The sequence below is a fragment of the Ranitomeya imitator genome, chromosome 1 (assembly GCF_032444005.1).
Source record: "Ranitomeya imitator isolate aRanImi1 chromosome 1, aRanImi1.pri, whole genome shotgun sequence".
Classification (NCBI taxonomy): Eukaryota; Metazoa; Chordata; class Amphibia; order Anura; family Dendrobatidae; genus Ranitomeya; species Ranitomeya imitator.
This window is the reverse complement of record NC_091282.1, coordinates 248,910,057-248,933,609: the sequence shown is the minus strand read 5'-3', so window position 1 is coordinate 248,933,609 and position 23,553 is coordinate 248,910,057. Positions and strand designations below refer to the sequence as shown.

The 23,553-nt window shown below is 43.4% G+C and overlaps 1 protein-coding gene across 3 annotated transcripts in view; it reads left to right on the top strand.

The window, feature by feature from the left end:
- The window catches only part of CAMKK2 (calcium/calmodulin dependent protein kinase kinase 2), a 159,974-nt gene that overhangs the window by 130,040 nt on the left and 6,381 nt on the right, over nt 1-23,553 (top strand). For all 3 annotated transcript variants that reach the window (XR_011318598.1, XM_069755392.1, XM_069755405.1), the window contains exons 9-13: nt 15,133-15,221; nt 15,422-15,621; nt 19,936-19,989; nt 21,208-21,281; nt 21,698-21,785. Coding sequence is in view for 2 of the 3 variants with exons in the window: in XM_069755392.1 (XP_069611493.1) it covers nt 15,133-15,221; nt 15,422-15,621; nt 19,936-19,989; nt 21,208-21,281; nt 21,698-21,785 (505 nt within the window). In the remaining variant the exon portion in view is untranslated. The remainder of the gene's footprint in view (nt 1-15,132; nt 15,222-15,421; nt 15,622-19,935; nt 19,990-21,207; nt 21,282-21,697; nt 21,786-23,553) is intronic.

The window sequence follows — 23,553 nt, the reverse complement described above, 5'->3', positions numbered from 1 at the left end:
TGGTTTGACAGGAGCGATTTCTCATAAACCCATGCTGATATGGAGTTAAACAGTTATTCTCATTGAGATAATCCAGAATAACATCCCTCAGAAACCCTTCAAATATTTTACCAACAATAGAGGTTAGACTTACTGGCCTATAATTTCCAGGTTCACTTTTAGAGCCCTTTTTGAATATTGGCACCACATTTGCTATGCGCCAATCCTGCGGAACAGACCCTGTCTCTATAGAGTCCCTAAAAATAAGAAATAATGGTTTATCTATTACATTACTTAGTTCTCTTAGTACTCGTGGGTGTATGCCATCCGGACCCGGAGATTTATCTATTTTAATATTATTTAGCCGGTTTCGCACCTCTTCTTGGGTTAGATTGGTGACCCTTAATATAGGGTTTTCATTGTTTCTTGGGATTTCACCTAGCATTTCATTTTCCACCGTGAATACCGTGGAGAAGAAGGTGTTTAATATGTTAGCTTTTTCCTCGTCATCTACAACCATTCTTTCCTCACTATTTTTTAAGGGGCCTACATTTTCAGTTTTTATTCTTTTACTATTGATATAGTTGAAGAACAGTTTGGGATTAGTTTTACTCTCCTTAGCAATGTGCTTCTCTGTTTCCTTTTTGGCAGCTTTAATTAGTTTTTTAGATAAAGTATTTTTCTCCCTATAGTTTTTTAGAGCTTCAATGGTGCCATCCTGCTTTAATAGTGCAAATGCTTTCTTTTTACTGTTAATTGCCTGTCTTACTTCTTTGTTTAGCCACATTGGGTTTTTCCTATTTCTAGTCCTTTTATTCCCACAAGGTATAAACCGCTTACACTGCCTATTTAGGATGTTCTTAAACATTTCCCATTTATTATCTGTATTCTCATTTCTGAGGATATTGTCCCAGTCTACCAGATTAAGGGCATCTCTAAGCTGTTCAAACTTTGCCTTCCTAAAGTTCAATGTTTTTGTGACTCCCTGACAAGTCCCCCTAGTGAAAGACAGGTGAAACTGCACAATATTGTGGTCGCTATTTCCTAAATGCCCAACCACCTGCAGATTTGTTATTCTGTCAGGTCTATTAGATAGTATTAGGTCTAAAAGTGCTGCTCCTCTGGTTGGATTCTGCACCAATTGTGAAAGATAATTTTTCTTGGTTATTAGCAGAAACCTGTTGCCTTTATGGGTTTCACAGGTTTCTGTTTCCCAGTTAATATCCGGGTAGTTAAAGTCCCCCATAACCAGGACCTCATTATGGGTTGCAGCTTCATCTATCTGCTTTAGAAGTAGACTTTCCATGCTTTCTGTTATATTTGGGGGTTTGTAACAGACCCCAATGAGAATTTTGTTACCATTTTTCCCTCCATGAATTTCAACCCATATGGACTCGACATCCTCATTCCCTTCGCTAATATCCTCCCTTAAAGTGGACTTTAGACAAGACTTTACATAGAGACAAACCCCTCCTCCTCTCCGATTTTTACGATCCTTTCTAAACAGACTGTAACCCTGTAAGTTAACTGCCCAGTCATAGCTTTCATCTAACCATGTCTCGGTTATTCCCACTATGTCAAAGTTACCTGTAGATATTTCTGCTTCTAGTTCTTCCATCTTGTTTGTCAGGCTTCTGGCGTTTGCGAGCATGCAGTTTAGAGGATTTTGTTTTGTTCCAATCTCCTCACTGTGGATTGTTTTAGAAATGTTCTTACCTCCCTTCTGAGTATGTTTTCCTGGGTCGTCTTTGTTCGAGTCTAATGTTTTTCTTCCCGTCCCCTCTTCTTCTACTTTAACGCCCTCCTGATGAGTGTAGCGAGTCTTCTGGCGAATGTGTGTTTCCCAGGTTTGTTGAGGTGTAGTCCGTCTCTGGCGAGGAGTCCATCATACCAGTAATTCACACCGTGGTCCAGGAATCCAAATCCTTGTTGTCTGCACCATCGTCTTAGCCAGTTGTTTGCATCAAGGATCCTGTTCCATCTCCTGGTGCCATGCCCGTCTACTGGAAGGATAGAAGAAAAAACTACCTGTGCATCCAGTTCCTTTACTTTCTTCCCCAACTCTTCAAAGTCCTTGCAGATTGTCGGTAGGTCCTTCCTTGCCGTGTCATTGGTGCCAACATGTATCAGAAGAAATGGGTGGACGTCCTTGGAGCTGAAGAGCTTTGGTATCCTATCGGTCACATCCTTGATCATCGCACCTGGAAGGCAGCATACTTCTCTTGCAGTTATGTCCGGTCTGCAGATGGCTGCTTCTGTGCCTCTCAGTAGTGAGTCTCCCACCACCACCACTCTTCGTTGCTTCTTGGCTGTACTTTTTGCTGTCACTTGTTGCTGTGTGCCCTTTTCTTTTTTGCTTGCTGGTATTGCTTCATTCTTAGGTGTGCCATCTTCATCCTCTACAAAGATTTGATATCGGTTCTTCAGTTGTGTGGTTGGTGATTTCTCCATGGTCTTCTTGCTTCTTTTGGTCACATGCTTCCACTCATCTGCTTTTGGAGGTTCTCTGACACTTTTTGCACCTTCTGTGACCAGTAGAGATGCTTCTGTTCTGTCTAGAAAGTCTTCATTCTCTTTGATGAGTTTCAAAGTTGCTATTCTTTCTTCCAGACCCCGCACCTTTTCTTCTAAAAGAGCCACTAGTCTACACTTCTGACAGGTGAAATTTAATTCTTCTTCTGGTCGATCTGTGAACATGTAGCACATGCTGCAGCTCACCATGTAGGTTGTCACATCTGCCATGTTGCTCCTAGATCCTGCTGACTTGCTGTGTGTTTTCCTTCTTGTGTAATCTACTCAGCCAAGCTCTCTTGCAATAATGTCCTACAGGCAAAAATTCGCGCGCCGTAAGGCGCGCGGTTTGGTGATGCTTTCGAAGCAGCTGGTCCCGGCTGTACCCAACGATCTTCTAGCTTAGGGAGACTTCGCTTCTCCCAGAAGGCACCTGGAATATGCAAATTAGCCTCCTGAAGCTTGAATCCCTGGTTTGGTGATGCTTTCGAAGCAGCTGGTCCCGGCTGTACCCAACGATCTTCTAGCTTAGGGAGACTTCGCTTCTCCCAGAAGGCACCTGGAATATGCAAATTAGCCTCCTGAAGCTTGAATCCCTGGTTTGGTGATGCTTTCGAAGCAGCTGGTCCCGGCTGTACCCAACGATCTTCTAGCTTAGGGAGACTTCGCTTCTCCCAGAAGGCACCTGGAATATGCAAATTAGCCTCCTGAAGCTTGAATCCCTGGTTTGGTGATGCTTTCGAAGCAGCTGGTCCCGGCTGTACCCAACGATCTTCTAGCTTAGGGAGACTTCGCTTCTCCCAGAAGGCACCTGGAATATGCAAATTAGCCTCCTGAAGCTTGAATCCCTGGTTTGGTGATGCTTTCGAAGCAGCTGGTCCCGGCTGTACCCAACGATCTTCTAGCTTAGGGAGACTTCGCTTCTCCCAGAAGGCACCTGGAATATGCAAATTAGCCTCCTGAAGCTTGAATCCCTGGTTTATCCCTGGTATAGATCAGCATAATGCTGCAAATTATGGCGGAAAACCTATATTGTAAAGCGGGACATGCCAATCAAGTAAGGCTACTTTCACATTTGCGTCGTTTGGAATCCGTCACAATCCGTCGTTTTGGGAAAAAAATGAATCCTGCAAATGTGCTCGCAGGATGCGTTTTTTTTCCCATAGACTTGTATTGCCGACGGATCGTGACATATGGCCATTAGTGTTGAGTGATACCTTCCGATATCCGAAAATATCGGTATCGGATTGGATCGGCTGATATCCAAAAATATCGGATATCGCCGATACCGATACCGGAAACCAATGCAAGTCAATGGGACAAAAATATCACAATTAAAATAAACCCTTTCTTTCCTTGTAGGTTAATCCTACATGAAGGAAAGCAACTAATAATAATGTAGAATGTATTGGGGGAGGTGGAGGAGACATTAATTCCTGCTATTCCATTTGATTGGGCTAAACCTCTATGCCTTTAATTTTTTTTTTTTTTTTTAAGACGTTCGGAGTTTCAAAGATATTGACTATGTTAAGCTTTTTTTATATTTTGTCAGATATTTGTTTCACTTCTTCCATGCTCTTCACCTTCTTTTTTACTTCTCCCAAACTTTCCTCATCATCCTCAGCAGCAGCATCTTTTTCATCAACTTCTTCTTCACCTTCTTATACCTAAGCGCATGCCATGGCGATTAGAGATCAGCTGACGCCGCACAGTCTGAAGAAGGTGGAGGGAGATGAGTGAGAGGCAAAGTCTTAGATATGCACTGCGCATGCCCATGAATCCCAGCCCCGCAGTGTGAATAAATCAGAAGACCCTGCGGGGAGGGATCTTGGGCAGCGCGGCTGCACAGGCGCAGTCAGCCTGATATCAAATCATGTCAGAAGACGGGCAGCGCTAACTGCGCATGGCCAAGGGATAACATAACCGCGCAGGCTCTGGGACAGATTCAAACAACGCTCAAGAGACGGCACCAAGGGGGTATGAATGACGGCTGTGCCGCGTCTGATTAGGAAGGAAAGTCCCGCCTCCGGGACTTTCACGGTATGAGGGGGCACATTTTAGAAGTGTTCAGTCCAGCGTGTGCAAGGAGCATAACCACCTTGTCCAAATGCAGCATTAGTGCTGCACAAGGTGGCTCTTTTAGTTAAAAACGCCTGGGGGGGGACAGGTTCCCTTTTAATATCTGTAGTAGTGTGAGTGTGGAGGTAGCAGGAGAAATTGTCGGATACACAGCAGGGGATTAGCTGACATTACTCAACCCCAATAACACGGCAGCAAGTGTTGACTGTGCAGACTGCACTTCTGAGCAGCAACTGGCAGTGTTGGAGCCCAGGGTCTATGCTAGAAACAGAGTGGAGAAATTTTCGCACACACAGCAGGGGAGCAGCTGGCATTACTGAACCCCAATAACAGAGGAGCAACTGTTGACTGTGCAGACAGCACTTCCAAGCAGCAACTGGCGGTGTTGTAGTCCAGGGTCAATGCTAGAAGCAGAGTGTAGGCCGAGGTCTAATTGGAGCAAGTTTAATATCTGTTGTAGTCTTAGTGTGGAGGGAGCAGGAGAAATTGCCGACTGCAAAGCAGGGGAGCAGCTGGTTTACTGAATCCCAATAACAGAGGAGCAACTGTTGACTGTGCAGACGGCACTTCCGAGCAGCAACTGGCGGTGTTGGAGCCCAGGGAATCCAGGAGAAGCAGAGTGTAGGCTGAGGCCTAATTGGAGCAAGCTTAATATCTGTTGTAGTGAGTGTGGACGGAGCAGGAGAAATTGCCGGATACACAGCTGGGGATCAGCTGACGTTACTGAAACCCAATAACAGAGGAGCAACTGTTGACTGTGCAGACGGCACTTCTGAGCAGCAACTGGCAGTGTTGGAGCCCAGGGATTACAGTTAAGGTGGTAGAAACATGAACACAACAGGAGACCTGGATACTGTTGCCAACCAATTATTTAATCTGGAAGAGGAGTGACAAATTCCTGGGAGATCCAGGCCTTGTTCATTTTCAGAAAAGTAAGCCGGTCAACGTTATCGGAGGATAGTCGCATGCAACGGTCTGTTAGTACACCATCTGCGGCACTCATGACGCGTTCCGTTAATATACTAGCAGCAGGTCAAGCCAGCACCTCCAATGCATACTAGCTAAGCTCTGGCCATGTATCCAGCTTAGAGACCCAAAACTTGAAGGGTGAAGAGCCGTCTGGGAGTACACTGAGAGGGCAAGACATGTAGTCTGTCACCATCTGATGGAAACGTTGCCTCCTGCTGACTGGAGCCATCTGTGATGGTGTAGACATTTGTGGCGGGCACACAAAACTTTGCCACATTTGGGCCATACTGGTCTTGCGTTGTGCTGAGGCACTGCTTCTGCTCCCTCTTTGTGCAGAGCTTCCTCCACTGCCTCGACGCACTGAGCTGCTTTGCTGCTCTTGGTTGGAATGGAGAAGATGATGGAATGCACTTGTGTGTCTTGGTACTCCCGCATTTTACGCTCCCAGTTCAACGGTGTTATGAGGCTTTGTAAGTTGTCCCGGTAGCGAGGATCTAGGAGGGTGTTGGTGAAGTGTGAACGGCGCGCAGTGCGACTTGTTTGCGCCTGATGCAGCTGGTACTCCATTACTGCTGCCTGCTGCTCACACAACCGCTCCAACATATGTAACGTTGAATTCCGCCTGGTAGGTAGGTCACATATGATGCAATGTTCAAGAAGGCGGAATTGGCTCTGCAGAGCTGCAATGCGCGATCTTGCCATGCTGGAACGCCACAAGTGAGCGCACTCTAGGTGGACCTTGTGCAGCAGTGCATCAAGATACGGATAGCCCCTCAAAAAACTCTGCACGACCAAGTTGAGCACATGTGCCAGACATGGGATGTGAGTGAGGTTGCCTAGGCCCAGAGCTGCCACCAGATTTCAGCCATTGTCACTCACTACCATGCCTGGCTGGAGATTTGCTGGCACAAACCACACATCGCTCTCCTGCTTGATGGCATTCCAGAACTCCTGCGCTGTGTGTCTTCGATTCCCCAAAGAAATTAATTTCAATACGGCCTGTTGACGTTTGGCCACGGCTGTGCTCATGTCGGTCGTAACAGGTAAGCGTTCACGGGTCCATGTGTAGATGGACTCTGACGGCTCCTGCAGCGCTGATTCAGAGGAACTGGGGTATGAGGAGGAGTCATTGTGTACAGACTGAATTCCTGCAATCCTTGGAGTTGGCAGAACATGTACAGCGCCACTCTCAATATCTGTACCCGGCTGCACAACATTTACCCAATGGGCAGTGAGGGAAAGGTATCGTCCCTGTCCATGGTGACTGGTCCACGCATCGGTGGTCAGGTGGACCTTGCTACTGACGGCGTTTAGTAGTGCATGTTTAATTTTTCCCCCCACATGCTTTTGCAGGGCAGGGATGGCTTGCCTGCTGTAATAAAAGTGGCTGGGCACGTTGTATTGTGGGACTGCCAATGCCATGAAGTTACGGAAGGTGTCAGTCTCCACCAGCCTGAATGAGAGCATTTCAAGGGACAGTAGTTTTACAATGCCAGCATTCAGAGCCTGTGCTCGGGGGTGGTTTGCCGAGAATGGCCGCCTTTTCTCCCATGCCTGTGCTATCGATGGCTGTAGACTGGGCTGGGAGTGTGAGGATGACAGGGAACGTGGTGCTGTGGGTGGCATTACACTGGGTCTCTGTACAACAGTGCCAGAGGTTCTTCCATGGCGATCCTGTGAGGAATCCGAGCCAGCTGTGTGTGAGCTGGAGGAAGAGGCTACAACACGAGCTGAAGAGGTGGTAGGTGCCGCTGTAGGTTGGCCTAGGTCGTCAGTGTGTTTTTGTAACTCCACCACGTGCTTGGTCCGCACATGTTTCCACATATTTGTGGTATTGAGGTTGCTGACACTTTTCCCTCTTTTGACTTTGATTACACAGCTTGCATTTGACAAAGCAAATGTCATCTGCAACTGTGTCAAAAAAGGACCAGGCACTGCAAGTCTTGGGAGCGCCTGTTTTGGGTTTTGGAAGAGGCATGCTCCTAATGGGTTCCGAAGTGGAGGCTACAGGTAACGCAGTCTTCCCCCTCCCTCTCCCTCCTTTTTGGGCCATTCGGGGAATCTCTTCCTCAGAGCTGCTCCCACCACCTTCCTGTACCTCACGCCATGATGGATCAAGGACCTCATCATCGACACTACCCTCATCCAACAACTGCTTCTCCTGGGTAGTCTCGGCAGCATAGTACGCACCAGAAAGTGTCACCTGAGTCTCATCATCAGATGCGTACTGAGGTGTGCTGACCTGAGGCACTGGCTCACCCACCTCTTCAAATTCAGAGAGACAAAGCAGTTGCGCATCACTGCATACCACCTCTTCTTCAGTTTCTCGAATGCTGCTTGGCTGGCCCCCTTTCCAAGCCAAGAGATTCAGAGAACAGAAGTAGAGATGGCTCCTGTCCTGGGCTCTCTGACTGCCTGGGCAATTTGCAGTAAATAGTAATAACGGTCCTAGGAGCGCTGGGAATGAGACCAAAACAAGGATTTTAGTGTTGAACCACAACGCGTTTCAACGGTTAAACCGTCTTCATCAGGTGGAAGTTTATTAAAGGAGAACAGGAAGGGGTATTTAAACAAATAGCAACCAATAAAATTTGCAGTCAGCAGGTCACATGATAAGAACAAGTCACATGATAAAATAGTAAGGTCACATGGTAAAAACACAATAGGAACAAAACTATGTATATATAAAAAAAGATTAAATAAAGCCCCTAGACCTGATTAAAATATAAAACATGGTAAAATGCAAAAAATAAGACAACATATAATAAAATTGCACTATAAAAACACTATAAAATGATTAAAAACAGAGAGATCACTTGTTAACCCTTTCAATGGTAAGATTTAACCCTTCAGGCGCCAGAGTCCCCAACTTAAAAATCCAGAAACTTTCCCTATTAATCAAGCTCCCATACCGATCAGATACATTTTCTGGTATAAAATCTATAATCGTCAGTTTCAGAGATTCTAAATTTTTTTGGTGCTTGGTTAAAAAATGCTTTGATAGGCTATGCAACATAAAACCATTCCTAATATTTTGGCGATGCTTGTTCAGTCTTGCGTGCATGGTCTGTATAGTCCGTCCAACATATTGGAGCCCACATCCGCATTCTATTAGATATACTACAAATGAGGATTGACAGTTGACATGGTAGTTGATTCTGTAATTAATATTAGTAGTATTGGATGTGAATTCTTTAACACCATTTTTGATGGAGTTACAACACAGACATTTTGCAGATCTGCAAGCAAAACAGCTGGGATTTTTTGTTAGCTGGGTCGCGGATGTGGCACTGGGGCTAATAACTGTATTGCATGGTATTGCATGGTATTTTACCATGTTTTATATTTTAATCAGGTCTAGGGGCTTTATTTAATCTTTTTTTATATATACATAGTTTTGTTCCTATTGTGTTTTTACCATGTGACCTTACTATTTTATCATGTGACTTGTTCTTATCATGTGACCTGCTGACTGCAAATTTTATTGGTTGCTATTTGTTTAAATACCCCTTCCTGTTCTCCTTTAATAAACTTCCACCTGATGAAGACGGTTTAACCGTTGAAACGCGTTGTGGTTCAACACTAAAATCCTTGTTTTGGTCTCATTCCCAGCGCTCCTAGGACCGTTATTACTATTTACTGCATTTTGTATCCTCCTAGAAGGTTAACGGCTGGAGCTGTGGTGGACCTTTTGCTTTCAATTGTAACTGTGACCCTCACAGCGCTCCTTAGTGACCGCTTTCTTTTCCCTTGAATTTCATTGCCTGGGCAATTTGGCAGGTGGTGAAGAGACAGATGGGTGCTCTGTGCCTGAGCGGATGTGGCACTATTTGAAGTCGATGCATTAGCTGCCATCCATCCGACAACGGCTTCAATTTGTTCGTCTCGCAGCAGTGGGGTACGGCGAGCTCCTACAAAGCTGCCCATGAAGGACTGTTGCCTGCTAAAACTGGGGGATGATGAGTCACCGGTGCCCGCAGCAGGCACAGAATCCCCACGTCCTCTCCCTGCAGAAACCCCACGACCACGTGCCTTACTCCCTGCCTTCTTCATCTTGGTAGACTGATAAAGATAGGCAGAAAAGTACTAAGGCTTAGTGTGCTTATTCCTGAACAGCTGCTAACAGGTATAAGAAACACTAATTTTATAAAGTGTGGACTAGACTTTAATATGAGCTAATGTGGCCTACACAACTGTAAAGTGGAGTGTTTGGTGAACCTTATTAACTCTTTGTTTTTTTCACAAAAAGACACTGGATGTGCCCAAAGATGTAAAACCGATAGTATCACAAACTTTTTGTAGCGATTACAATGCAGGAAGGTAACCTACAATGCAATAGATGAGGCTCCAAAAAATAGGCTAATACTAATCTGGCTGGGGCTGCAGGGCACAAGGCTGCAGAAAGGCTCCTCTGTGTACTCCTATATAGTGTTTTTCCGCAATCTAGAAGGATACGGATGGAAACCCACTAGTAAGATAAATCAGGAAAAATGTGCAACAAGCTGCATTAATTGAAAAAAGGACAATGGAACAGTATGAGGCAGTGACGCATGTTGAGCTGACTACAACCAGCTTTGGCTGCAGAACAGACTACAGCGTGAGCTGCACTCACACAGAGACCTTGCAGACAGCCGTGAACAGCGCTGCAAGGCCAAAAAAGGTCCTCTATGTACTCCTATATAGTGTTTTTCCACAATCTAGCAGGCTACGGATGGAAACCTACTAATAGGATAAATCAGGAAAAATGTGCAGCAGGCAGCACTAATTGAAAAAAGGACAATGGAACAGTATGAGGCAGTGACGCATGCTGAGCTGACTACAACCAGCTGTGGCTGCAGAACAGACTACAGCGTGATCTGCACTCTCACAGACCTTGCAGACAGCTGTGAACAGTGCTGCAAGGCAAAAACAAGGTTCTCACACAGTGGTTGCTAAATTAGCCTGGGTAAAGAACAATGAAGCAAATCGCTATCTCAAACTATCCCTCAGTCAGAACTGCAGCGTCCTGTCCCTAACTGAATTCACAGCAGAGTGAACCCAAAATGGCGGCGGCGGCTTTTATAGCGCATCATAACATCATTTCAGCAGCCAATCACAGCCATGCCAGTAGTTACATGCCTTACATGCAGAACAGGATGTGCCCACACGTCTAATGATTCCTCATTGGCTGAATTAAATCAAACTGGCTCATTGCATTATGGGAACTTCCGATTCTGGTATCCAATATTGCAAAAGTATCGGAACTCAGTATCGGAGTTCCGATACCGCGAATATCGGCCGATACCCGATATTTGCAGTATCGGAATGCTCAACACTAATGGCCATTCGCCGCGTCCGTCGTGCACTGGATGCATCGTGTTTTGGCGGACCGTCGTCGCGAAAAAATGTTCACGGGAACGTTTTTTCGTATGTCGGGTCCTGCATTTCCTACCGCGCATGCACGGCTGGAACTCCGCCCCCTCCTCCCCGGGACTTTACAGTGGGCAGCGGATGCGTTGAAAAACTGCATCCGCTGCCCACGTTGGCTTCTTTCACACTTCCGTCGTTTTGGGGTGCATCATAATGAAGAGAGAGAGAGACGTCCTCTGAACGTTTTCTCCGCACGACGGATCTCTATTTTCCGATGGATCCAGTGCACGACTGATGAAACTGATGGCCATCCGTCACAATCCGTCGCTAATACAAGTCTATGGGAAAAAACAGGATCCAGCAGAAAAAATTGCAGGATCCTGTTTTTTCGAAACTTGACGGGTTTCGACGGGAGGAAAATGACGGAAGTGCGAAAGAGGCCTAAGCCTAAGTGTACATAATAAAATATTCAGGCACACACATTAGAAGGAATGTTCAAGTATAAGGCCGATGGGAGGTCCAGCACATGTTACTCAGCCATATTGAAATGCATATCGAATAAACGGTAATGGGAAAAAAAGGCATTTATTACCCGAAGGGATAGAGAAAGTCCAGGCGTCAACCACACCCGACGCGCGTTTCGCAATGAAATGCTTCGTCCAGGGGTCATTCTTAACACCAATATTAAACCAAAGTCTGCAGCTTTACACCACTTTTTTGGGGGGTGATAGAATATGGTTGGGCTTTCTATCATTGACCAACACAAGTTAGTCTTATCACAGTATTAAATTGATGATCACAAAGAAGAGCTGGTCACATTTATGGAAATAAAGCATAATTTATATTTAGGAAAACTGGAGAAAGCTTCATTCAGACAGTCATTCTATCCCTGCGTCTTTTGGCATTAAGGGATGACATAGAGAAGGCTCAGAGGGTTGGAGAAGGTTCAGTTACATGGAGCGATCACTAATAACTGGTAGCTGAGGTCCCAATTGTAGATACGGGGCTAATATAGGATATATAAACCAGGACAGTATAGTGTAGGGCTTTGTCCTCTCATTATGTGAACTTATTCAGTTTATGTGACCGTAAAGCTCCTCTCACATATACCAACCATAGCCATTGTCCTCTATTCACAGAGAACTGTTGCAGTAGACTGTCCTTTTTATACAGTGAGCCACCACTTACGTGTATACCATGCTTTTTTTTGTTTGTTTGTTTTTCAATTGTGGCCAATGCATGCCACTGTATGGCAGTAGTAAAAAAAAAAAAAAAAATACAATAAAAATAAAATAAAAAAATAGTGGCCAACCTCATTTAAATAAGGGTTTCAAAAATGAAAGCGTAAGATCACCAGATTCTGACATATTACTTATGTCATTGTTAGTTTTAGTAGCTTTAGTTATACTGTACGTTATGCTGTTATTTTGTAGTCCAGCCATATGCAGTGCAGATATTCCTGGCAGCAGGTTTTAGACCCCAGAGTAACGTCATCACTGTAAAGTGCCTGTAATGATGATTACTTTTATCTACTATATAAAGCTGAATGTGTGTGTGTGTGTGTGTGTGTGTGTATGTCCGGGATTGGCATCTGCACCGTCGCAGCTACAGCCACAAAATTTTGCACAGTCACACGTCTGGACCCCGAGAGCGTCATAGGCTATATTGTGAGGCGAAATTTTAACCCCGCGCGTTCCAATTCACCAAACAATTTTGCCCCTATCTACATAATGGGGGAAAAAAGTGAAAGGAAAAGTGTTGGAAGCGTCGCAGCTACAGCAACAAAATTTTGCACAGTCACACGTCTGGACCCTGAGAGCGTCATAGGCTACGTTGTGAGGTGAAATTTTAACCCCGCGCTTTCCAATTCACCAAACAATTTTGCCCCTATCTACATAATGGGGAAAAAAGTGAAAGGAAAAGTGTTGGAGGCGTCGCAGCTACAGAAACAAAATTTTGCACAGTCACACGTCTGGACCCTGAGAGCGTCATAGGCTATGTTGTGAGGTGAAATTTTAACTCCGCGCTTTCCAATTCACCAAACTATTTTTCCCCTATCTACATAATGGGGAAAAGTGACAGGAAAAGTGTTGGAGGCAAATTGACAGCTGCCAGATGTGAACAAGGGGGACTTAAAGAGTGAGAGCGATGGCGCCAAAGAGTATATATCATACAGTTGCTAAGGTGGGACCCCGACATGGGATACTCACCACACACGGGGATATGAACACACACACAAAATGCGCCACACACTACCACGTGCTTGAACACATATACCACCCTCAGCACACATTTCACCACACATACACCAACCTCGCCACATAAAAGTCGAAACACAAAAGTCGCCGCTCAAAACTCACCACGCTCAAAACTCGCCACATGCAAAAAATAGGCTCACGCAAAACTCGCCACACGTGCAAAACTCACCTCATGGAAAACTCGCCACACGCAAAACTTGCACATGCGGAAAAATTGCCACATGCACAAAATTTGCAACACATGCAAAAGTTGCCTCACACAAAACTTGCACATACTCAAAAGGCACCAGACATAAAACTCACCACGCGCAAAATTCGCCATGCGCAAAACTTGCTGCACACAACTTGCTACACTAACCTGTCACATGCAACTCGACACACAAAAAGTTGCTACACGCATGTTGCCACACAACTCATCTCACAAAAGTCGCTACATGCATGTCGCCACACACAACTCAACACACACAACTTGACAAACGAAACTCGCCCTAAAACACACACAAGTCTGGTATTAGCCTTCAAAAATAAAATTCTGATTAATAAGCAGACAAACTACAAGAGCAACAAATGTACCATATAGGAAATACGGCAGCTGTCAGTCACATAACCTGTCTATTATGTGTATGTGTGAGCTAATATATACTGCCAGGGGGAGGGCTTCCTGTTGGCTGGGGATTTATCAGGCTGCCAATTTATCTTACAAATACTGAGGTAAAAATACTGAGCAAATAACGTGTTAATGAGGTCTAATACAGGAGATCACACAGGTATATACTATATACAGGGGAGATGACACAGATATATACTATATACAGGAGAGATGACACACAGGTATATACTATATAAAGGAGGAGATGACATACAGGTACATGCTATATACAGGAGGAGATGACATACAGGTATATACTATATACAGGAGGAGATGACACACAGGTATATACTATATACAGGAGCAGATTACCTACAGGTATATACTATATACAGGAGGAGATGACATACAGGTATATGCCATATATAGAAGATGACATACAGGTATATACTATATACAGGAGGAGATGACACAGATATATATACTATATACAGGGGAGATGACACACAGGTATATACTATATACAGGAGGAGATGACATACAGGTATATACTATATATAGAAGGAGATGACATACAGGTATATACTATATATAGGAGGAGATGACATACAGGTATATACTATATATAGGAAGAGATGACATACAGGTATATACTATATATAGGAGGAGATGAAATACAGGTATATACTATATACAGGGGAGATGACACACAGCAGGTATATAATATATACAGGGGAGATGACATACAGGTATATACTATATACAGGAGATGACATACAGGTGTATACTATATATAAGGGAGATGACAAACATGTATATACTGAGGTGAAAATGAGAGGTGTGAGGTGAAAATGAAAAGGTGTGAGTGCAAAATGAGAGGAGTGAGGGAAAATAGTGTAGTGATCGGAAAATGACAGATGTGAGGTCGAAATGACAAGTGTTAGGCGGGAATGAGGGGAGTGAGGGAGAAAATGAGAGGTGTGAGGGAGAAAATGAGAGATGTGAGGGGGAAAATTAAAGATGTGATTGGGAAAATGAGAGGCGTGATGGGAAAATAAGAGAAGTGACGTGCTATAACTAACCACAGATATTTACTATGCCCAGGCAACGCCGGGCTCTTCAGCTAGTACCTTAATATTACAGATCCAGGTCTGTATTTTCTCGTAATCCATCAGTGAATTCTTGTGCAAATGAACTCACAAGTGTAGGGGCTTGGAGATTAACCCCATATCTGCAGATTTATAGCGTTGTGGACGTGATGGGTTCCCTTTTAAATTTTTAAAGAGATCAAAGACAAGAATTGTAAATCATAAGCGTATTATGAGCCTAGTAATGCACTTTTATACATTTGCCACCATTACCAGTGACTGTAAGCAAAATGTCATTTCTGTTGTTTAGGCCAGTAATGGATGTACCCACTACCAAGCCACTAACAGAAGACCAGGCACGCTTTTACTTCCAGGATCTTATTAAAGGAATTGAATATTGTGAGTTTTTGTGTTTTCTTATTACGTTGTGGGGATGAGGGAAACTGGTGTCTTGAGCTTTCTCCATATGTCCACACTTCTGAAGAGCTTATCATCGTTTTTTTTTTGTTTGTTTTTTATATATATTGAATGTAATGTTGCTCTGGCAGAGTTATGCTTATATTGTTGTTATAGTTCTGTTTTTCATTTTTATCCTGCAGTACATTATCAAAAAATCATACATCGTGATGTCAAACCGTCCAATCTCTTAGTGGGTGAAGATGGTCACATTAAGATTGCTGACTTTGGAGTTAGTAACCAGTTTGAGGGAACAGATGCGTTTTTGACTAACACAGTGGGTACACCAGCATTCATGGCTCCCGAGACCCTCTCTGAAACTCGCAGAATATTTTCAGGAAAGGTGAATCAAAATAATAAACTATGATATTGTGAGATATGTGTGAATGTATATGTATGTGATAAAAAAAAATCTGGTTCTGTAGACGGTCTTAAAATTAGGGAAATATAACATCAGATGAACATCACATGACAAATTACAACTTATTGAACAAAAACTAGGCCAAATGAAGTACATAGTTGCTGCTTCCATAGGAATTGAGAAGGTGAGTAGCAGCAAAGTGTTGGTAATCAAAAGCGAAATCATCCCGCTTAATTGTAAAGTGCTGCGGAATTTGTTGGCGCTATATAAATAAAAATTATTATTATTATTATCTGTGAAAGCAGAAATGTTATCAATTTATTGGTGTAGAGTATTCAGGCGCGTGTTAATTAGAGTTGAGCGAATTCCTTTGGGTCCCCGCTTATTTGACAAGCTTTAGCGCTTACCGGATACATGGAGCATGCCGGCTGATCAGCAGCGCAACTGCATGTGTTGCGGCTGTGTCACTGTCACAGCACATGCATGGAGAGCCCAACACACAGGCTTTCCATGACACAGCTGCGACACATGCTGCTGCGGGGCCGATCAGCCGGCACGCTCCATGTATCTGGGTTCCCTCTGCAGCTTATTCGGTAAGTGCTATAGCTTGCCGAATAATCGGGGACCCGAACAAATGTACTCAACTCTATTGTTAATGCAATTTCCTGGAGGAAAGACATGATTTTAGAGAAGCAATTGTTGCAGCTGCTCAAACTGGGAAAGGTAGTAATGCCTTTTCCAAACATTTGGAGTCCATTAGTCTACACTGAGAAAGATTATTCATAAGTTGAAAACGTTTAAAGTAGTTGATAATCGTCCCAGGAGCAATTTCACCCTCTAGGTCAGACTGTGCGATGACCAGAGAAATTGCAATAAAAGACAAGAGCTACAGCTGAGACTCTAAAGGCCTCAGCTGGCATGTTAAAGGTTTAAGTTCATAACTAGTGATGAGCGATCATGCTTGGATAACGTGTTATCAGAGCATGCTCGGGTGTTATCGGAGTATCTTCTCTAATAAATAGGCAATCCCCAGATGTGTTGCGGCTGTCTAGCAGCCGCGGGGACCCCAAATATATTATTCAAGCACGCCCAAGATACTCGGATAACACTCGAGCATGCTCGGATAACACATCATCACTATTCATAACCCTGCAATTAGAAGAAGACTGAATAAGCATGGCTTATTTGGAAGAGTTGTCAAGGGAAAGCCTTTTCTTTGTTTTCTCTTTCTTTTTTTTTTTCTTTAAACAAGAACTTGGCAACTAGTTGTGCGTGACCTCTCTCAATACAAGTGAATAGAGCAAGACTGGACAAGTCTAATCAGAATGTGTCTGAAAGTATGCAAATCGCATGCTTGCAGTCCCATGACCTCCCGCTTCCAACACCGCCAAAAAGATGCTTAAAAGGTGGTTCTACGGGCCATTGATTCATTGGGTGCACTTAATATTTTTCACGCTGCTTCTGCATTTAGGCCTCGTTTTTGTTAAATGCTGACAAGGTCTAAGTGTGACAGGTTCTATTCTTCATCTAAGGTCTTATTTATCTAATTTTAAGACCTTCTAAAGGAGATGATGCTTTTTTTTTTTTGGTTATCATGCACTGATCAGAAAAAGTTATCAGGTCGCCCATTTGATGTCACTTGAAATACAGGATAAAAGATGACCGTAACAGGGTGTTAACTTACTTTATAACGTCACTTTCAGCTGCCTCTTAAACCCACTTCTATACAGGCAAACCAGTCAGCAAAACTCTCATCTGTTCAGTCAAAGACGTGATGTACACTGTATTATGGATTATGGAATTAGCTTTTTAACGCCAAGATGCTGGGCTTTAGGGTATGTGCACACGTTCAGGATTTCTTGCAGAAATTTCCCGCAAACCGGACATTTTCTGCAAGAAATCCGCCTGCATTTTTTTTTTGCGTTTTTTGTGCTTTTTTTGCGCGTTTTTTTCCAGAGCTTCTCAATGCATTAAATAGCAGGAAAAACGCGAAAAATCCGCAAAATTAATGAACATGCTGCGTTTTTTACCGTGATGCGTTTTTTTCCGCTTTTTTTGGGGAACAAAAATTGCGGAATGCATTCTAAATGATGGGAATCATAATGTATGCATTTTTATAGCGTTTTTATAGCGCAAAACGCAAAAAAACACGAAAAATCCTCAACGTGTGCACACAGTCTAAATATGATGCCAAGTTTGAAAGAGTCAATATTGTTTAAATTTAAACAGTTAATTAATATTGGCGCTCCCACATGTTAAGTGCACTGCTGTTGCAATGAGCGGCGGGTTACCTGTTAATCTCTGTTTGATTAATTTATTATATAAATATAAATCTTTCAGGGGTGCCGGATATTAAATCACTGTGAATCATCCTTCGGTAATGTTTCGTCTTCCACGTGTAAATATTAAGTGTCTTTGGTGATCAGCATGCTCCTTTCTGTTCCACGGACCTTTCGTAGCGGGTGACGTCACATCATGTTAGGGCAGATTGCTCACAAGGCATTCGGCTGAGGGCAGCGCTACTGGCCACAGTGCTGCAGGGAAACTTTGACTCGCACAAAGACGCTGCTTAATCTTTACCAATGGATGATCCACGGTCCTTTTGTATCCAGTACCCCTGAAAGCTTTATATTTTGTCAATCATATCCAGAGGACACATCGTTTTGAATCCTTGACAACCATTTTTATTGACAAGAAAAGCATCTCTTGTAAGTTACCATTGTCACACTATTGTTATACTGTAAGACCTTGTGCACTACAGCTCAGTTTGCAATTTGTAAATTTATTGTTTAAATTTATATTTCATAAATCAGTAATACACAAGATATATTACAAACTTGATTATTTTCATATCAGAGAATTCCAATTCTTTCTCCTCCTGGACTGATAATTCATAAAGGGAACCTGTCCCCCTCTGGATGATTTTGATCTATTACTATGGGCATACTGGTAATAGAATAGTTAAACCAGTCTTACGTGTCTGCCTCATAGCTGCAGTGCAACTCTTGAGAATTTAATTTATAATGTTATACAGTGGGGAAAAAAGTATTTGGTCAGCCACCAATTGTGCAAGTTACCCCATTTAAAAAGATGAGAGAGACCTATCTCCAGATCTCAACCCCATAGAAAACCTTTGGAGGGAATTGAAAGTCCGTGTTTCCCAGCGACAGGCCCAAAACATCACTGCTCTAGAGAAAATCAGCATGGAGGAATGGGCCAACAAACCACCAACAGTGTGTGCCAAGTTGTGAAGACTTACAGAAAAAGTTTCACCTCTGTTATTGCCAACAACGGATATATAACAAAATATTGAGATGAACTTTTGTTAATGACCAAATACTTATTTTCCACCATAATTTTAAAAATAAATCTTGCCAAATCAGACAAGGAGATTTTCTGCATTTGTTTTCTCATTTTGACTCTCATAGTTGTGGTCTACCTATTATGTCAATTACAGGCCTCTCTCATATTTTTAAGTGGGAGAACTTAGACAATTGGTGGCTGACTAAATACTTTTTTTCCCCACTGTATGCTAATGATTTCTTCCAGGCTCATTATATTGGTACCTCCCTCCCATCATCACACTGACCTGTTCGGCGCTATAATCCCGCACATGCACAGCGCACACGCGTGGTTACGCAAATCCTGTCCGCGCTCTTATGGGCAGTGTCTTCATTGAACTTCTGCACAAGTATCTGCTACTGCGCAATGACTCACCGCGTCTGTGCAGAAGATTAATGTAGACACTGGTTGGGATTGCAGCGCCGAACAGGTCAGTGTGATGCTGATGGGAGGGAGGTACCATTATAATGAAGTCAGGAGGCAGGGATTTCTTCCAGGCACTGCATGCACTGGAGCCTGGAAGAAATCATTAGCATATAACATTATAAGTGAACTTATCAAGAGCTACACCGCACCTCTGAGGCATACAGGTAAGACTAACTTAACCATTCTATTACCTGTATGCCCATAGTAATAGATCAAAATCGTCCAGGGGTGACAGATTCCTTTTAATTTGGGCATATTGCAAAGATCCTTGGCAGTGAAAGAGTTCAGATGTACAGGCAGGTCTGTCTAATAAAATGGCCACGGAGTTTATAATGTATGTGTGCTTAAGATACGCCACACCTTGTATAACAAATCCAACGTGTGTGAGATCCGCTGATATTTTACATGTGCTGAGTATGAAGTGTTCAGGAAGGTTGCCATGGATACAGAATTGTGTGATATTGCAGTCGGTGTGTGACAGGTGCACAGCACTAATTCGTGAACGCCTGTTTGTACCTTTTCCTCCAGGCTCTGGATGTTTGGGCTATGGGAGTCACCTTGCACTGTTTTGTGTTTGGACAGGTATTTATCTACATTATTGCCATTTTCTTTTCCAGTTTGTGTATGTTTTGCAATAGCACACACTGCCTCTTTCAGCTTTTGTCCAACCTCAATACAAATGAATAGTAGCTGCGATGTTAAATCTGAGTCTAGTCTAGTTTACCATGGAGAAATAGAATATAGGGTTCCCATGAGATATACTGTATATTATCACTCTAAATATACAGTATAGACATAACCCTGTGCCTTGAGGTGGAATTAAACTGCTGTATATAGCAAAAAATATGCCTAAGCCATCCCCCCAAAAAGAAAACAAAATATTGTACTAGAGTAAGTAAACACAAAATTTGAATTTGACCTCAATTGCCCCACATCCTCCATATTTATAGTAAAATGGTGACCCTATTAGATAAGGTAGCTGAACCCGCTGACTTTGGCTAGGTGATCTCAATATTCTTCTGTGTATTGGAGGCATGTTGGAGCCTTTGTTCCTGCAGGAAATAAGCTACGCCTACAGATGTCTGACGAAGGTTTATTCCCATCGCCCCTGGAAATAAACCTGCATGCTTTGCCCATGTTGGAATCTGGAGATACAGCTCTGGCAAAAATGAAGAGACCACTGCAAAATGTTCAGTTTGTCTGATTTTTCTCTTTATAGGTATATTTTTGAGTAAAATGTAAATTGTTCTTTTATTCTGTAAATTTCTGATATGTCTCCGAATTTCCGGGCAATAATTTTTGTATTTTTGTATTTTTGTTCTGACAAATAAAAATGGTCAAAATAAAAAAAAAATCCCAGTGCTTTCAGACCTCAAATAATGCAAAGAAAACAAGTTCATAATCATTTAAAAACAATAATATTAATGTTTTAACTCTGGAAGATTTCAGAAATCAATATTTGTGGAATAACCATGGTTTTTAATCACAGCTTTCATGCGTCTTGGAATGTTTGTCACCAGTCTTTCACATTGCTCCTGGTGCAAAAAATGTACCGTAAGCAGTTCTTCTTTGTTTGATGGCTTGTGACTATCCATCATCCTCTTGATTACATTCCAGAGGTTTTCAGTTGGGTTCAGGTCTGGAGATTGGGCTGCCCATGACAGGGTTTTGATGTGGTCTCTTAATTTTTGCCAGAGCTGTATAGCGATTGGCCAAATGATTGCTTGGTTGACAGATGTCTCAAGTTTGTTGCCGGCATTTTTCAATTTTGTTTGGTTAAGTATTTTCTTGTATTTTTAGTGTCCTTTTATGGATGAGAGCATTTTATCACTACATGGAAAAATAAAGAATCAGCTTCTGGAGTTTCCAGACCAGTAAGTTCGGTTTCTTGTGTGCTTGTTAGGTGTGGTGTCAAGGGTCTAATACTACTAATGGTGTGAATTTCAGCAACCTGCCAGAAGATGGTTTACATAAATGGGTATTTCTATCTTCTACATTTATTGCATGTCCACAGGATATTTCAGAAATCTGTAGCAGATGCAGGTTGCGCCAGTGGACCCCCATCTGTCAAAAGAACAGTGTTCTAACGGACGTCACTAGTGATGGAGAGATTGGTTGGAATGCCCATTCATCACCTCTCCGCGAGCAGCATAATGCCATGCCATCCCATTATTGTAATAAATGCCTGTTCCACCTATGGGACAGTTCTAGACATTTATGGCTTGTTCTATAGATACCCTTTTATTGGTAAGACCTTTAGAAAGTCATATTTGTTTTTCTCTTTTCACAGGCCAGAAATCTCAGAAGATCTGAAGTACCTTATTCTGAAAATGTTGGATAAAAACCCAGAGTCTAGAATTTCAGTTCCTGATATAAAGGTGAGTGTATCATAGGGCTTGTGTTTGTATAGGCATTGAGTTTATGTATTGAACTAGTAGCTTACAATTATATAATTGGGATACACCCTCGCAGATGGTCACTTGGACAACTAAGGCTACTTTCACACTTGCGTCATTTTGAATGCGTCGCTTTGGGGAAAAAACGGATCCTGCAATGTTGCCCGCAGGATGTGTTTTTTGCCCATAGATTTGTATTGCCGACGGATAGCGACGTATGGCCATACGTCGCGTCCGTCGTGCACTGGATGCGTTGTGTTTTGGCGGACCGTCGGCACGAAAAAACGTTCAAGGGAACTTTTTTCGTACGTCGCGTCCGCCATTTCCTACCACGCATGCACGGCCGGAACTCCGTCTCCTCCTCCTGGACTTTAGAATGGGCAGCGGATGCGTTGAAAAACTTCATCCGCTACTCACGTCGTGCCACATTTTCACAACGTGCGTCGGTACGTCGCGCCGACGCTTAGCGACGGACCTGTACCGACGGAAGTGTGAAAGAGGCCTAAGTTAACGTACTGTTACACAATTATTCAATACAACTCCAAGTCATATGTGACTTATGAAGATGACAATCTGAAGGATGCGCTGACTTGTCTTAAAGGGAACCTGTCACCCCGAAATTCGCGGGTGAGGTAAGCCCACCGGCATCAGGGGCTTATCTACAGCATTCTGTAATGCTGTAGATAAGACCCCGATGTTACCTGAAAGAGGAGAAAAAGACGTTATATTATACTCACCCAGGGGCGGTCCCGCTGCTGGTCAGGTCAAACGGGCCTCTCCGGTCCGCTGCGGCGCCTCCCATCTTCATTACAAGACGTCCTCTTCTGATCTTCAGCCACGGCTCCGGCGCAGGTGTACTTTGCTCTGCCCTTTTGAGGGCAGACAAAGTACTGCAGTGCGCAGGCGCCGGGCCTCTGACCTTTCCGGCGCCTGCGCACTGCAGTACTATCCTCTGCCCTCAACAGGGCAGAGCAAAGTACGCCTGCGCCGGAGCCGTGGCTGAAGATCAGAAGAGGACGTCTTGTAATGAAGATGGGAGGCGCCGCAGCGGACCGGAGACGCCCGTTTGACCTGACCAGCAGCGGGACCGCCCCTGGGTGAGTATAATATAACGTCTTTTTCTCCTCTTTCAGGTAACATCGGGGGCTTGTCTACAGCATTACAGAATGCTGTAGATAAGCCCCTGATGCCGGTGGGCTTACCTCACCCGCGAATTTCGGGGTGACAGGTTCCCTTTAATAAATGAAGGAGGAATCCAGCTCAACAAACAGGTTTTTCTTTATTTAGATGAAACTCCTACAGAGGACATCTGGTAAGATAACGGTTGGATTTGTGCTAGCATAGTTCTGGCATCTATGCGTTTCAGATGTCGCAGCAACCTTAACATAGTGACTGATGCATTTACATAGGTTCCTGTTTCAGTGTTACCATCAGTCAAGTAATTAATGAATCCGCACACATAATGAATAAAATCACATTGTACATAAAAAACATATACTTCAAAACATGAATTTAAATGATTACCCAACACCTCTTAAAGCACTGGAAGATTTTTAGATTTTGTTCTTTAGTCACAATATGCATTGTAAAATTATATCATGAGACACTAGAGTGATTTAGAGATACGTTTTCAACAAGGTGAATTGTTCAACCTCTAACGTCCTGATTCAGAATCTGTCAAGGTCCCCAAAAATCACATGCGATCCATAGTAAAGGATTCCATTGGGTCGCTCAGCTTCCAAAGCCCACA